This window comes from Hydra vulgaris, chromosome 09 (genome assembly GCF_038396675.1).
Source record: "Hydra vulgaris chromosome 09, alternate assembly HydraT2T_AEP".
NCBI classification, from domain to species: domain Eukaryota; kingdom Metazoa; phylum Cnidaria; class Hydrozoa; order Anthoathecata; family Hydridae; genus Hydra; species Hydra vulgaris.
In genome coordinates, this window is record NC_088928.1 from 57600121 (window position 1) to 57618385 (window position 18265).

Genomic DNA, 18265 nt, shown 5'->3' on the forward strand with positions numbered 1-18265 from the left:
AAGACATTGAAATTAAAGTAGAAAAAAAAAAAAAAAATTTAAATATACTTTAGATAAAATAAAAATAATGCTAACAACTATATTTTAATAAGTAATCTTTTTTTTAGAAATATATCTTATCTTTTTAAAATATCTTAACAGAATCCTAGTTAGATGACATTTTTATAAAAAAATATTCGAAGTCTTTTTGACGACTTCAAATATTTTTTAATAAAAATGTCATCATGTAAATAAAATGTAAATTAAAATAAAAATGCCATCAAGTAAATAAAATAACCAGATATGTAACTTAATATAGAACTGAATATTTTTTGACAAAAATTTGTCATGTTATACTTATATATATATTTTTCTAAATAAAAAAAACAAAACAACAAATAAACAGAAACCGTTTCTCAAGTTTTTTTTCTTTTCTAGGTATAGGCTGAATAAATTTTTTTCTTTATTTTTTTATCAGGTATGTTTTTTTTTTTTTACTTTATTTATCAGTTGTGCTTTACTTCACCTAATCAGTTGTTTTCCTTCACTTGATTAATCAGTTGTGTTTTTCTTCAATGAGTTTATCTGTTTTGATTAACTGAATAATCTTTTGGACATTGATTAAAAAAAAAAAGATTGTCTAGAGCTTCAAAGTTATCATCTGAACTACTAAAGGAATCTGGAGTTATGATTTTATTAAGTAAGCTAAAGCTATCTTGTCCATAAGTACTAGTAGATATTGGAGAGCCCTCATTTGATGTAACATGTTGTACAGAGGGTGTTTGAAATTTTTCATTAAATGTTGCAATATCAGGCTGATTAACAGTTTCTTTAGTATTAATTTTTTCATTAACATTAGATATTTCTTTTGAAAATAAATCTTCTGTGTTTTCAATAAAATCTGAAATAATAGATGTATCCAGAACGTTTTCATTACTAGCGTTTGAGAACTTTATGTTTTCAAGATCTTGAAAACTTTCTGTATCTATAGAAACCACATCTGAATATATCTGATTTTTTGGAAAACTAGTAAGAGGCTCTGAGCGATGACGCTTACGAATTGGAGAATAATGACTAGTTATGCACTTCTTCACTAAACAATGATTGGTTATTTCACTTTTCTCAACTAAAATAGAATTACTACTTCTGAAAAAACTACTTTCACTTCTTTGGCTACAATTACTTCCACTAATATTTGAAGAAAGCTAAAAAACATATATAGACAATTAAAATATAACAATAATTTTGAAAAACTAAAAAATCAAGTTTTATTTTACTAAATTACTGCTACACTACATTACTGCTACATTTTGTTTTATTAAATTACTGCTACACTAAACTATAAAAATCACAATGTTTCACTGAATTTATAAATATCAATGTTACATTGAACTTAATTATAAAAATCAGTACTATGCTGAACTTAAGTTGAAATTAGGAGGTTACGTGGAGCAACGTTGACTTTCTTTCAACAGCAGTCAATGTAATCCATTAAACACAAAAAATTTTTAAACAAATATTAAAGAAAAAATAATGGAGCTTTTTAAACAACTTCGCAACATTTTTTATTTGCTCACCAGGGTTGGGGTCAAATTTAAGGAAAAATTTGCAGAGAATTAGTCTGTTACTTGATAACTACTGTATTTTATAAGAAAATGTTTATTTAAATAATTTTTTATTCTTTTCAAGCTAATTAAAAGTATTTAAAAAAAAAAATCTTATTAACTTCCAAAAAAGCTGCAAGCAACCACTATTAAGTTGGGAGTTACTAAAAAAAGAATAGTCAAAAAGCTCGGAAACAGCTGAGACTTGAAAAGTTGTAGGTTGTATGAGTCAGGAAAACATGAAGATGGGAAAGAGTTCCAGAGTGAAGTCAAGTCAAGCAAGAATGAGTTTTAGTTGTTGAAACTAGAAATGATAGCTACTTTGAGCAGCGACCGATAGTATTTGTAGAAAAGAGAAAGGGATGCAAGATTATTAATGTAGATAAGAAACAAAACAGGTCCAAGGATAAAACTTTGAGGTACCCGAAAAGTTACTGGAAATACAGAAGAGTGTTGGACTTTGAGGATGACTTTAATAAAGCAGTTAGATAGAAATGATTTGATTAACTCAGTCACACTTTCCCATGTACACCATATCAAGCAAGCTTATGGAGAAGACCAGCATGCCAAACTTTGTCGAAAGCTTTAATTATGTCAAGAGCAATAGCCCCTAGCCTCACCTGCATCTAATGCATGAGAAAATCTTTCAGTCACAGCAGTTAGCAAGTCAGCTGTAGAAGGAGAGGATTGGAAACTGTATTGATTGTCTCTTAGTAAGTTATTTGACTCAAGATGGGATGTGAGGACTTTGTTGATAAAAGACTCAAAGACCTTGCTAATAACAGAAACAAGGCTGATTGGATATTTGAAAGCGTCAGAATGTTCACCTGAAAATTGAAACAACAGATGCCAAATTCCAGCAGGCAGGAAAACAATACTCAGTCAAGCATTTATTAAATAGATTTTAGGGAATTAAGAGATTTTTGTATGACTACGACAGGAATGTTGTCTGGACCACAAGTTTTGGTAGAGTTTAATTGTAATTATTTTGTATAAAACTAGGCTCATGGCATTAATTTGACATTTTCAAAAAGCTTCAACTAAAACTTATAAAAGTTGTAAATAAATGCAAAAAAGTCTCAAAATTGCTTTAAAACTTTCTATTTATCATGTTGATCTAACCATAAAAAAGATACCATTGCACTGTCTTAACATTATGTACTCTAATACACTTTTTATATTGGAGGAAATAACTTGAGAAATTGTAGAAATCATTCACATAAGGTAAGTTTAAACTATATATATATATATATATCAACATAAATCGCCAAAAAAGATTTTAAATATATTTTTACATTTTGCGTACAAAAGGTTTGGAAAAACTTTTTATACAAAATGTAAAATTTTTTTTGACAAAAGGGTGCCAGGCTTCCCTGTCCCCCTGTTGTCACAAAACCTAATGAGATTTTTTCTAACTAAGTAGAATAAAAAAATTCTTAAAAAGACTATAAAATCGCACACGATTCCATAAAAATTAGAAATAAAACATAAAAATATAGCTTTCACAATTTGGCATTTAAAGGCAGAATGACATTGTTTTTGTTCTATTTAAGTTGGTGAATTAATTATTACGTATACGTGGTAAAAGTCACGTAGATAAACATGATTAAAGTCACGTATTTATTTATGATTATTATTTTAATGACTATTGTAGTTTTATAATTGTCATGGGAGTTATAACTTTGTATTTATATACGATTTTATGTAATGGAATAGAAGGTTGAAAAACACTTAGATAGTTGTTTTCAGTATATATATATAAACCAATGCAAGAATGCAACAAGCTATTTCCGCCATTATGCCACCAGTATTTGATGGCAACCATCAATGGTTTATCTATCAACTGCAAACATTGCAGCAATGGACATTGACCAAGCGAAGAGAAAAACGATAACATTAACATGTTTAAATTGTGGGAAATTTGGACACTATGCACAGGACTGCCAGGCAAAATGCAAGAACCGTTTACACAATCATCGAGTCAAAGACTGCATCAAATGATGGCAAAGTTTAAAAGGAAAAGGGAGAACTTAGAAATAACAGCATCCAGTATTCTCCCGGAAACAGCATTGCCATCATTAAAAGTTAAAATAAACGAAATGTTCCGAACAGCATTAGTTGAATTTGGATGCTCAAATACAGTGGTTCATGCTGAATCTACACACAGTCAAAAATTTATCACAACTTTAGGAGGAACTGTGCAAGTACTAGGTGAAATGGTAATCAAATTGAAATTGATGGAATATATCGGATGGTTAATTCATTATTTGTAAAAGACAAACCATTCGGGTTTTATTTGATTTTTGGAATGGATGCTATTGAAAAAATCGGAAGGAGCCATTTTCTATGGTGATAAAAACCGTACTGTCTAAATGTTAGCATGTGAACGGCAAAAAATGGAGCAAATAATATAAGTAAAGAGAACGAATTAAACAAAAAGAACGAAACAAACAAAGAGAATGGAGTAAACGAAGATAACGAACAAAAGATAACGCGCTCCGGACGAATAATAAGAGCCCCACAACAATTAGACTTATGAGTTAATTCACCAAGAGTTCTATTAAAGTTGGTGAATTAAAATTATTACGTATATGTGGTAAAAGTCAGTAAGATAAACATGATGAAAGTCATGCATTCATGTATGATTATTATTTCAATGACTATTGTAGTTTTATAATTGTCATGGGAATTATAACTTTGTATTTATATACGATTTTATGTAACAGAAAGGTTGAACAGAAATATAATGATATTGTGTTATTGCAATATTGTGTTATTATATTTATATAATGGGTATTGTGTTCCTTTATATTTTAGATAATATAATAAAAACCTTACTACTAAATTATTTGTATTAGTCTTGATCGGGTCTCAAAAAATTTTATTATACTACAGGGTAGTAAAAATTTTGACTTTTTTGCTGACTAAATATCCGAAAATTGCCTTTTTGAGGGTTGATTCTATATATATTGGGGACTCCAAAACAATAAATTTGAAAATCCTGGATTAAAATCCAAGGGAGATATTTAGCTTCGAAATTACCGAATTTTCTCACTTACTTACTCAAATACTTTGTTTTGGAATAGTAAAGCCTAAGTTAGCTCATATAACTTTAATATATATTTTATTATATTGCTATAAAAAAATAAATAGATAATAATAAAAAAATACACAATAAATATGTAAAATTGTTATTCACAACATTTCTAAATTTATTTATCACAAATATCTTGGTTATACCCTTTTGTGCTTCTTATAATTTTTTTGCTATTGTAATCAACAACACAATTCAACAGCTGTTTGGAATAATCTGGATGAGACACAATCCTTTTGAAGCTTTGCCAATGAGGCTTGAAGTTTGGCTTGAAGTTTGAATGGAGTGCCTCTGTTGCTTGCTCTGTGTAAATTCCAAGACCAGTTTTATGGTGCTTTAGAAATAGAGGAACATGGTAAAAGACAGCATGAACTTTTGGTGTGACATAAACAGTCAACTTTAGACAATTGCTCTTAAACTCTGAAGTCAAAGAGAGTGAGCATTCAAAACAAGAATTAACAACTCGGAGAAACAAATGTAGAACATGGCAGATGGATAATGCTTTAAATGCCTTATCAGCCACAATTATCTGCTTCAGAGTGTCAATTTTTTTCAGCAACTTCATGCAATCATTGTCATTGAAGTGACCACCATGGTATGGCTGTAATGGTATATGCATTGAAGTCAACCATTCTTTTGCTTTTGGCAAAACTTGAACCAAGTGCTTAATGAGACAGTTAATAACGCCAAGAAGCAAATGAAGTTCCATTGGAGTAATAGCTTCTAAGATTAGCTTTTCATCTGGGAATCGAAGTATTGGTGGATGAACAGCATTCTCGAATTCTTTTGATTTCTTTAGATCAGCACCAATAAAATAAACTTTTGATGTTGCTCTCTGATTGTTCCTAATGTTCTGAGTTGGCCACAATTGTTTAAACTTGTTGACTCAATGTTGCATTAGCAGCAAAGATGCTTGCTACTGTGAGACTTAATTCTTTTGAAACTGTGATGTTTTCCTTCAGGGTTTTTAAATTGATACAATGAACAATGTCACGAACCTCATTAGAATCTGGCAATTTTACATTGGTAGCAATGAAAAAATAATTTCGACTAGATCCTGCTGATGCAAATTTCTGTTGAAAATTTGGCTCAAGAAGACGAACTGGACTAATTTGGCTTTTTGATTTTATTGTTTGAAAGCCCAGTACTCTACTAAATATCAACCATATTTTTTGTTGCCAAAGGGCCTTGAAAGAGTGAATGAGCTGCAGATGTTCCTTAAGAAAGAAAACTAAATCAGTTACTTTACATATAAATTGTATTGCTCAGAATGTACAGAATAATAAAATAACTAACCTTTTCTTATTGGAAGAGGTTTGCCATGAGCTTAACCAAGACAAATTGTTCTGCCCGGAGATGCTTCTTTCAATGCAATAACAGATGAAGCAACTTGTTCTGCGCCCACAGAATCTCTCAATGCAAATTGATATAAGTATACGCGGCGAGTTGTATCACTGCAATTGTGAGAAATTCCACGAGCAATGATAGGCATTTGGGGCATTGCTTTTCAACTGACTTTCTTTCTTTTTGCAATGATTTTGATGCAAGACCCTTTTCAAATGGATGCTTTTCTTTGCCTTCCACCTTCGCAATTTGACAAATAATGTAATCACAACATGTTGTAAGTCTTGTTAACAGCTTCCCAACAATGGAATCAAAACTGTAGAGTTGTATTGCCTTTAAGGCATTAGCTTTATCACTCAATTTTTCAGGTTGCAACGGCATGAAACACAAATTCCAATTGGCACTCTTTCATCCTGAAAACTCACATCTGATGAAATCAAGCGATGTATCTCAGAAATGAAATGTTTTGAAATTTCTCAGTCATTTTTCTTCATACAAATAACACACACTGACCTTCTGCAATCATCATGGTCTTTAAAAAATGTAGGCACTTTTCTTTTTTCTAAAAATAGCTAAAAATAACAATGATTTCAATACCTATGCATTATTATGTAATATGTATATAGTGTAATATTTTTTAGTGTAATATAAAGAAAAAAAGTCTTGTTGATATTTGAAACTTTTATTTACGCTTATATATTAAATATATTAAAATTAATTATATACTGTTCAACTGTTTATAGTTTTTCGTATCACGACTTAGTTTAGTTTTTTAGTTTAGAAGTTTAGTGCTACATCTTTTTATATCATTAATGTGCAAATTCTTTGTGTTGAATTTGTCTCTAAGGAAATAATTTTGCAATCAATTATGATTGTCTGAAGAGAGTGTGACAAATATAGGTCTGGAGGGAATTACTTGTGTAGCAATTACTAATGATTATTTAAAGAGAATATTCTAAATGACTGTCCAAAGGGAATTGGTTGAGTCACAATCGTTAGAGTATGGTAAAAAAACAATCTATTTTTACTAACAAATATTTGTAAAGTATCATAAAAAAAAAAAAAAAAAAATGCTAAATATTTTCCTTGGATTTTAATGCAGGATTTTAAAATTTATTGTTTTGGAGTCCCCAATATATATAGAATCAACCCTCAAAATGACAATTTTGGGATATTTAGTTGGCAAAAAAGTCAAAATTTTCAAACTGTGATTATCTTTTTAACACAATGGATCATAAAATATTCCAAAAAACTCTTCAAGATGAACCGTCAGAAGAAGAATATCTGTACTGGAAAAGAATGCTACAAAAGTATATATTAAAAGCTTAAGTAATACATGCAGATAAATTAGATGTCTTATTTGTTCTATGTGGTGCTAAATCTTTCCCACTCATCGAGAATCAATTAAACTTTAGACGCACTAGCTGTTTTAGATAAATTTTAAAAAAAAAAAAAAAAAAAAACTACACCTATAATAATGCGTCACAAGCTAAGATCAACAAAACAACTTGAATCAGAGTCTGTCTACCAATTCATGGAAAAATTACAAACTTTAGTAAGAAAATGCCTCACAAAACCACTAACGCAAATGAACATAAAGAAATGTTAATTAGTGATGCACTTGTAGCTGGCCTTTTATCTCCAATAGTTCGTCAACGCCTCTTAAAATCATCTAATGACTCACTCGAAAAACTTTTACTTACAGCAACAACTATGGAACTAGCAATTAAAGACACTAAAACTTTTTCCCTACCTGAACAACATCCTATCTTTGCGACTCCAAACACTCTTGTATTTGGTGTGGGGGGTCAACAACATGACAGGCCTCAATGCAATGCCTGAAACTCAATGTGCAATACCTGTGAGAAAAAAAGACACTGGGCAGCTTAATTAACAAACTAAATCAAAATAACAGTATAAAACCAAGACATCCAAATAAAACACCTATAAAGGGTGCAGCAACAAACTATGAGTGCAATAATAACATCAACCAAGATAACATCCGACATAGGACCACAATCTTAGCCTCTATAAATCAAAAATCAGGCCTGATAAATGCAATAATTAATGGAATACCAGTACAAGCCTTTATCGACACTGGCTCTGACCTATAATATATCTCTCTAAATTTTATGTCTGAGAATAATCTTAACTTTAACACAAATATCAGGAAATCAATCTGTCTATAATAAAGGTCTTATCAGTATATTAAGTAAAAAAGACCTAAAAAACGCTTACCACCAAATCCAACTAAAAAAGAAAGATTATTCATTGACCGCCTTCGAAGCTAATGGAAAGTTGTATGAATTTAAAAAACACAAATGCAGTAGCCATCTTTCAACGCCTCATGGATGATTTTGTCTGAAAATACAAATACGATTTTTGAATGAAAACGAACAATGAAAAGTGTAAGTGTTATCAAATCTCCCTCTGTTTTTTATTAACACCTAATAGAAAACAGAACATTGAAACTAGATCCTGAAGATTTCCAAGCCTTACAACATTATCCTATTCCAATTAACATTAAACAATTAAACAGTTTGATAGGCAGTTAAACAGTTTAATAGATTTTGATTACAACAATTAAACAGATTGATAAATATTCTTTGTATACTATGCTAAATGGATCACTAACTGCACCAACCTAACTACCATTCTGACTAAATCTAATGACTCAATAAGCAAAAATATCCCACTTTCAGAGGAAACAATCTCTGCCATTAAACAACTAAATGACCCACTAACCACCGCATCTTTAATGACACCTTACCCAAATGATCCACTTAAAATCGAAACTGACGCTTCTTAAACTGCTATTAGTAGAACACTAAGTCAAGAAGGATTTTATTGCATTTCTATTGCATACTTCTCATTTTCTATTTTCTATTGCATTCTCATTTCTCATATTCTATTGCATTCTTCTCAAGACACCTTACTCAAATATTCCACTTAAAATCGAAACTGACGCTTCTCAAACTGCTATTAGTAGAACACTAAGTCAAGAAGGAAGACCTATTGCATTCTTCTCCTATCAAGGCCTTAAAGTCACCAATTTGTCATAGAACAAGAAACAATGACTATTATGAAATGTTGTCGTTGATGGAGACATCTACTGTTTTCTGCTCCAAAATTCAATATTTTAATCCTGGACAAATTTTAAAAACAAAGTGACAAACTTACAAGATGGCACTTAGATCAATGTGAATATCAGTTCAATATTTCATATAGATCTGGACCAGAAAATAATGCAACAGATGCACTCTCTAGATGTCTTGCCATAAATACCAATCTTAGTATGTTAATCACTACGACAACTACATATCAAACTATGTCACCCAGGAGTAACACAATTGAACCACTATTACAAAACACGGAATTTATCCTTAACTCTTGGTGAAACTAGAGACATAATTTCTGACTGTCAAGTATTCTGTGAGCTCGAAGTTTTTTTAATCCCCATCTGGTCAACTTATCTCCTCTACTAGACCATAGGAAAGACTCACTATGAATTTTGTTGGCCCTCTTTTTCCAAAAACAGCGAATAAATACCTTTTAGTCATAATTGATGAGTATTCCAGATACCCATTTGCATTCCCTTGCTCCCAAATCACCTCTGACATAGTAATAAAACATCTTTTAGAAATAATTTCTCTCTTTGGCACCCCTGCCTGCATTTACTCCGATCGTGGTACTCAGTTTGAAGGAAGAAAACTAAAAAAACTCTCTAGGCAATAGTGTCAGCAAGACACGAACAACACCATATCAACCACAAGGGAACGGGCAATGTGAAAGACTCCACGATCATGAAAACAATAAACTTAGCTTTATGAAGTTTTAAACTAGAAAAAACTGACTCGGAACTTCAACAAATTCTAGCCCACACAACAGATTAATGAGTTTCAAACACTTAACTATTATTGGTGTTGATCTACCTGACTTCCTAGTAGAATCAGGTCGTATTGTCCTACATAAAAATCACCTCCGATTGAAAAGGAGATCCATTGATAGAACTAACCCCACTATGCACGTTTAAAATATATGAATGGCAGAATCGACACTATATTAACATGACATCTAGCACCATGTGCCACTCCCCACATTAAAGAAATAATCCAACCACTTGAAACCTTTGAGACATCAATTTCACTCAAAGAAGACAGTTCAACAGCTACAAACACTAGCAAAAACTTTGAAACTGATGAAAATAACCTGATATTACCAACTGATTGCCATCTTCCGTCTGCTACTAATGATTTACCTTCTCCAAATAAAACGACTACTAGTACCAATATTACACCATCGATAACTCAGTATTCTGACATCACTACTACTTAAAACTTGTTAAAACTAATTGTCCACATCGTATTAGAGGACCACCCTAAAAGCTTAATTTGTAACAAAACTTAACTAAATCAAAAAAAACTATATATAAATATCTATTGGAAGGGTGGAAGACTGAGATACTGTGTAATTGCAATATTGTGTTATTATATTTCTATTATGTATATTGTGTTCCTTTATATTTTAGATAATATAACTACTTAAATAATTAGGTCAAAATGTTAGACAGTATGTTACATAAAAACTTCAACCATTTTGCACGAAATGTTGCGATGCTTCGTCTCAGTTACATAAAATAACAGAATTTTGCACAGAATTTTGCTCATTTAGGTTCCAATATGTAACATAACTTTAAAATGTTATATGGAAATATTATAAATCTCACAAATATATATATTTATTATTTAAGTTATTGACTTTTATATTATTAAATATTTAAACAAAAACTTATTTCTACTAGTAAACTCATAGTAAAAATGTATAAGTTACAACAAGTTATGAAAAAGTTATGCAAACTTTTCCAATTCGCTTTATGTTTTTTCAAGGTCAATAGAACCAACAAAAGATATAAATTTAAAACTACAATTTACTTACGCAATCTTTATCCACTTTTTTATGTAAACCATGTCGTTTTTTCAATAGATTTGTTAGTTTTCTTGAAGAATCAACCTTTAGGTCTTCAAATTCATTGACCTTGAACATATTTTAGGTTGTAAATTACACACACACATTTTAAGTTGTAAAATAAACACACACATCAACCCTCGGAATTAGGGTGACATTCGACATGCCGACCTCAAAGTGTTTGAGATTGGCAAAAAACTGCCGACCTCGTTTCAATATTTTGGGTTAGATATATATATATATATATATATATATCTATCTATATATATATATATATATATAATATATATATATATATATATATATATATATATATATATATATATATATATATATATATATATATATAAATAAAAAATCACAATCAAAAGTTTGGAACATTGAGTAAAAAAACACAGTTTTCATTAAATCATTATTTTCATTAAATATTTTATCAAAATATAATAGTAACTATTACAATTGACATAACTTTGAAAAATGTTTTATGAATTGAATATTTGAAGTTAATACTTGGTATGATATCCTTTAGCATAAGGTAGGTAGGCATAGAGTGAATGAACTTTCTGAAATATTCAGGAGTCATAAGTTGAATCCATACTTGCCTAATTTTTTCTTGTAGTTTATCCAAAGATGAGGGTCTTAGTTAATTTTTAAGATGATTCCAGCAGTCTTTAATTAGATTGAGGTCTGGTGAGTCACCAGGCCAGGGGCCAATGATCTCAACCCCATTTTCACATAATGAACTGCTCACAAGCTTGGTCCTGTGACAGGGGGCTCTGTCATGCTGAAACTTGTGGGTATTTGTGATGTTCATGAATATTTTAAGTTTTTTTTTAAGTATTTCAAGTTATGGCTATTTATTGTGGTATGAGGAGGCATAAACCATAAACCACCACTTTTATTTGCTGTAATTAAATAATCATGATTTTAAGGCAATGTTTTACAGTAGAAAGCAAATACTGAGGGTGGTATCATTGAAAAGGCAGGCATCTAATGCTTGTAGAATGACAACCAAATTGTTTAATTAATAATTCATCACTAAACATTATATCTTCCCAATCTTCCACAGACCAGTGCTTGTATTTTTGACAGAAAGCAATATGGTCTCTAATATTTTTTTGAGAAAAACAAGGTTGTTTTGTGGGAACATGGCTATTTAAATTAAACTATTTACACAAATGTCTGTTTGTGTCATAACATTTGGTGCAACACCAGTTAGGAATATCTCAGATAAAATTTCAGAAGCACTGGCAAACGGATATACTTTTGCATAATGATGACTGCAAATATCTGCCCTTAGAGTAGTCACCTATGGTTGTCCAGTTCTAGCTTTGCTTTTAAAATCAATAGTTTCTTGATATCACTTTGAAGTTTTTATAATGCAGCTATGTGTTACATTAAAACATGCAGCAAAAGAAGTCAGGGTCAATCCTTGTTATGTAGAGTAACAATCTGAGCACATTTTTCTGATGTTAATTCATTAGTTTTTCCCATAATTATTTTATTTCTTGCTAAAATAACAATAATGATATGACTAAAACAAATTTAGTAGCTTATAACATAAATTTCATATGTATTTAATAATACTACTCATAGTTTTTAATGTAAAAAAATATTTTTAAACAAATATTTCAAATTTTCTGCAAATTTTTAAAATGCTGCAAACTTTTAATTGTGATGTATATATATACAGGGTTTGGCAGGAGTAAATGAGTGTATGAGCTATATATAGCCTGTCATTGTGGGCTACGCGGGCCGCCTGCCTAGTCTTGCACGGGAAACTAAAACTATTATGTTTTGATTAATTTTTTTTTTATTCTGAAATTTTATTTTGTTGATTCTTCATGCCAGGTAAAGTAAAAGTTTTAATAGTAATATTAAAACTTAAAACATAAAAAAATATTAGTTTTTTAGCAATAAAAAGAAAAACAACTTGCAAAAAAAACAAACTTAACGTTTTTTTTTTAAATAATTTTTTATAATTTTTATTTAAAAATTTAGTAATTAATTAAATAAAAAATAAAAAACAATATTCAAATGTTAAAATATAATCAATCATTCTAGTAAAATAACTATATATAAAAAACTGCTATACATCAAAAAGTTGTTTTCCACAGTATTTTTCTTTCAAGTATTTCAGAAAAAATATACTTAACTTATTAAATTGATAAGATGAGGTAAATAAAGCCAAAAAACACAATTCATTTGTAAACCAATATAATTCTTAACATTTAATGAACAAAAAGATAAGCCAAAATACATAGAACATCTTTTAGCTTTAAGTAGAACGTCTATTAGCTTTATTTATTTTTTAATAATATCACAATGATTTATTTATATCAAATATAAAAAAATCATTGTGAGAAATGAGCTTTTAAGAAACAGACCCTACTAAGTATTATCACTTAATCTACTCCTCAAAGGACTGCATATACAACTAGCAGCTGAAAAAGCTCGCTCAGCCTCTACGCTTGTTGGTGGTATGGTCATCAAGTAACTATGCGCTATATCTAGAAACTTGCCTCTTACTCTGTTACTTTCAGAGGCAGACATTTCCTGCTTCAATAATTTATCAAAGTCTAAAGAATCTAAATTTGATATCTCCTTCACATTTTCTGTCCAGCTTTTCTTGTCTTTCTGTATTTGATTTTCCAATTCTTTTTTTAGCAATAGAATTGTAGGAGAAAGTATTTGGGAATTGTTAATAGAATCTACAGCTTCTTTTTCTTCGAGTTCATTTTTTTCGTCTTCATTTCTTCTAATTGGATAAACTTTTATCAATATTTTTTTTATTTCTTGACGCATAACGGTTCTTTTTGGCATTGAAAAAGTATTTTCATTTTTTTAATTTCTTGTTCATATTTTGTTCATATTTTAGGATTTTGTAAGTTAACTAGTCCATTTAAATTCTTATTACGATGTTGTGTAAACCTCTCATGAAGTGCCGCGGCTAAATCTATGCTCAAAAGTGATGATTGCTTTTGTAATTTATCTAACATAAATTGAAAAGTTGTTCCGCAATGACAAGGTTCGATTCTCTCCTGTATAATTTGAGACCAAGTTTTAGTGGTGCATAGCAAATAATTAAGTCAATGATTTGGGATCATTCTTCTTGGGTGAAACAAATTTCTGACCCAACATCAATTAAGGCTTTTTCAATACACACTTTTAGTCTATGAAATCTTTCTAACATGCCAAACATACTGTTCCACCTAGTTTTACAATCAAGAATCAGCTTAAGCTTTTTTCCATGTTCTTGTAGGATATACTGCTGTAAATATGTATCATTTTTGACAGGGGAATTTTTAAAGCTTTTCACAACCTTTCTCACTTTTCGCATGAAATCTTTGTAATTGCTAACCAATTCAGCAGATGGTCGGTCCAAAATTATTGTCAAACCATTTCTTTCATATTCTTTATTTATAACTTCATCATCATCAGTGTTACCATATTCATCTTCTTCTTCACAATTTTCATATGTAGTAAATGATACTTCCACTTCTCCGTTGTTTTTCTTGTATAAGATATCAATAACTGCAAGTTATATTCCATGAGCATAACATAGTTGTTGATAGCAAGACATCATTTTACTGACTTTTACTATCGCACTTGCTCCATCAGTGGTCATTGCGATGTCTTTTTGGAGGTCAATATCAAAACTATTTCGCCTTCCTGCAACTAACTTGACACAATATTCTGCATTACACGATCCATGGATCCGAACCAATCCAAGATTAAAGTGTTTCGCCTCCATATATACACTTAAGTTTAAACCTCTGACTATTTTGTGATGTCCATTTGTCAAACGTTATTGAAAACTTTTGATTTTGCTTTTTTAGTGATACGAATTTTGAAACCACTCTTTGAAAACAAATACCGCAAATCTGAAGATGTGCAAAAACTATTAAATGTAAAGCCATCTTTGACAACCATGCGCAATACCATTTTTTCCATAGAATTTTCTTTTACAAAAAATCTCGGTGCAAGAGAGCAAGTGATCATACTTCTATTCAATAAAAGAGTCATAAGTCATGATAAGAAGTTACATTGACATCACCAAGTTGGTTGGTATCAGAACTAAAAAACAACTTTGGAGTTACAGAATACTATAGAAAATAGCTAGATAATTTTTTAACGAAAAGGATTGTTAGCTATTTTTCCATTGTATAAAGGTAAAGCCTAACATAAAGATGTAGAAAATTCTGTTTAAATGTTTTATAACTCAAGCAAAAAATCTAAGTTGTCTGTTATATATTTAAAATGCAAATTAAAATTGTCTTAAACATCTTCAAAAATGCAGCAATTATTTATTAAAACATGACTTCCATTAAAAGTTGCACTTGTACATTTCTAAAAAGATAAAGCTTTTGCATTTATAAGTAACAATCTATAATAAGTATGTGTTCGAATCTTTTTGTTTATATCTGTATATGAATAAGCATACATATTTACATATGTAGCAAGCAAAAAGAACAAAAAAACATAAAAATACAAATTATTCTATACTATAGAACAATGTCACAAATATAGTAGGTACAATCTCAAGTACAAACACATTCAATAAGTGTAAATTTTTAAATAACTTAAATTTAACTGAAACTTTAAATTTAATTTTTTTTTTTTAAAATTAAGGTTTTACAATAAATTGTGTAGGCATAAACTGTCTGTCAACCTAATTATATAATATTTGACAATTACAGAGTTTGTATAACTAATAGAAAATAAAATGTGGATTAATCGTAGAGAAGCCATTCATTTTTTAGATGATTGTCTAGAAGCAGTTTAAAAGTTTTTAGAGATAACGCTGATACAATGTGATTAGGAAGAGAGTTCCATTTATTTATTATTCTTAGAGAAAAAAAATTCATACGTAAATTTAATCACGAAGATTGTTTTTTTAGTTTATATATATGACCACGAGTAATAAATTTACTATTTATTTCAAAAAGACTTCTGTTACTATTGTTGTTTTTGCTACTATTGTTACTATTGTTGTTTTTCCATTTGTAGACGTTGATTAGGTCTGCACGAAGTAGCCTGTATTTTACAGTTGTCATATTTAACGCCAACAATCTTTGTTCATACGGTAGATCCTGTAACCCATTGATTCGTTTCGAAGCTCTTCTTAACACATTTTCTAGTTGCCGTTTGTCTTTGAGAAGTCCAGGGTTACAGATTGATCCACAGTATTCTAGGTGAGGGCGGACTAGTGTTGAAAATAATTTTTTGAAGGATAATAAGTCTGGATATGATGTAAATGTTCTTTTAATTATTCCTATTATTTGTGTGGCTTTGTTGACTTGAATATTTGTGCGTTTGGAAAATAATAAGTTCGAATCTATATGAACACCTAAATCTCGTTCGTAATTTGTGGTTTTAATGTTTACTTTTATATTTTTTTCTGGATCATGCATATTAGAAGTATGGGATTTGTTGTTGTTTCCTAAGTGCATTACAGAACATTTATCAATGTTAAATTTCATTCCCCATTTTTGAGACCATGTAACAAGAGCGTCGATGTCATTTTGTAATTCTTGTGCAGATTGAGTATTTTCAATAGAACGGAAGAATTGGGTATCGTCAGCAAAAAGAACAGCTTTTGATTTGATTACTTCAGGGATATCAATGACATATATAATAAAAAGTAAAGCTGAAAAGACGGAACCTTGGGGAACTTCACTTTTAACGGGTACCCAGTTTGAACAATTTCCATTAACAACAACTCTTTGTCTACGGTTTTTCAAAAAGTTTTTAATCCAATATAGTATTGATCCATTTATACCATAAGCTTTAAGTTTAGAAATAAGAAATTTATGTGGAACTTTGTCAAAGGCTTTTTCAAAATCAAGATAAATGTTGTCGATGGGAATATTATTATCAAGTGATGACATCCAATAATTAATTACAGATAAAAGGTTAGTTAAGCAGGAATGATCTGGACGAAATCCATATTGGTGTGGACTTAATAAGTAATTTTTAATCAGGTGTGTCATAATATGATTTTTTATAATTATTTCAAAGATTTTTATTAAAGTACAAGTTATACTAATAGGTCTATAATTAAGTGCTTTTGATCTGTCTCCTTTTTTGAATATGGGTGAATAATTGAATAATTGAAAATTAAAAAATTAAAAAAAAAATTAAAAATTTTAATATTTTATTTGTTATTATTAGTAAGACCTGTATTAATTTAATCTATTTAAAAATATGTATTTCAGTTAATCTTTTGTTGTTTTTTACCATTGTTTTTTTTATAACTAATAAAAACAATCTATAATTTTCATATATATTTGCAATTTGAAAATCTAAAAAAAATAAAATAAAATTAATAATGATTTTATAAATTAGTTACTTACACTGAACACTTCTAAACATTGTTTCTTAAAATCAATACTTTTTGAGATTTCAATAACTTCATGAACACTTTGCATAATGTTCGTAACAGCATCTTTGATAGTGAATTCAGTTTTAGCCTTAAATAAAAACATCACATGCTGTAAATACTGTTATATTTCTAATGTTAATGAGAAAAATAAAAAACAATAACTTGTTTGAAAAAATATATATATCCTTCTACTCCTGTATTCTAAAGTTGCATTTTACTTTATTCTGCGTTTTATTGTTACTACATTTGTATAGAATGTTTTTAAATAAAATTTATGATTATAGCGAGTTTATGTGAGAAACATTTCTTATTATCTTAGATGGTTAAAAAGTTTTTGAGCTAAAATTATTGTTGTTTAGGATCTCTTCCAGAAAAGTTTTTTTTTAACGCAAACAACTTGCGCCAATATTAAAGATTAAAAAAATTGACCTATGACCAAGATTAAAAAAATACCCGTCATAAGTGTCTTAATTTTAAATTCACCTTTTCCAGGTTCATCTTGTTTTTAAATAACAGAAGTACTGAATATTCGCGCAATATTCTCCATCAGGAGCGCGCGTAAATGAAATCAAATCGCGCGTAAATTGAAATCAAAGCCGACTAAATTTAAAATGACGGCGGATGTTTTGAATACAATAGGCGAAACAAATATTATAAAAGATATGGCAGTTATAGTGCGGTTACACGCATTTTAGTGCACCATTTTTAAACATTGTTTATATATAAATAGATTAACTAAGTAATAAATAAAATTAAGTTCAAGTATATATTGAAACATATATTATGATATATATATTGAAAAAAAAAGCATTTGTGCAATTAAAATTTATAATGACTAAACTTATATACTAAACTTATAATGACTATTATAATCTTAAAAATATTCTATCCAAT

The 18265-nt window shown here is 29.5% G+C and overlaps 1 protein-coding gene across 2 annotated transcripts; it reads right to left on the reverse strand.

The window, feature by feature from the left end:
* Positions 1-321: 321 nt before the first annotated feature.
* LOC124810959 (uncharacterized) lies at positions 322-17960 on the reverse strand. 2 transcript variants are annotated; one of them, XM_065806149.1, is made up of 4 exons: positions 17855-17960; positions 17343-17459; positions 10957-11055; positions 322-1184 (listed from the first exon to the last, which is right to left on the reverse strand). In XM_065806149.1, the coding sequence occupies exons 1-4, from the start codon at positions 17867-17869 to the stop codon at positions 561-563; spliced, it is 855 nt and encodes a 284-aa protein (XP_065662221.1). In that variant the 5' UTR covers positions 17870-17960; the 3' UTR covers positions 322-560. The 2 variants fall into 2 exon arrangements, with proteins under 2 accessions (XP_065662221.1, XP_065662222.1); XM_065806150.1 differs by lacking the exon at positions 10957-11055.
* Between the last annotated feature and the right edge of the window lie 305 nt (positions 17961-18265).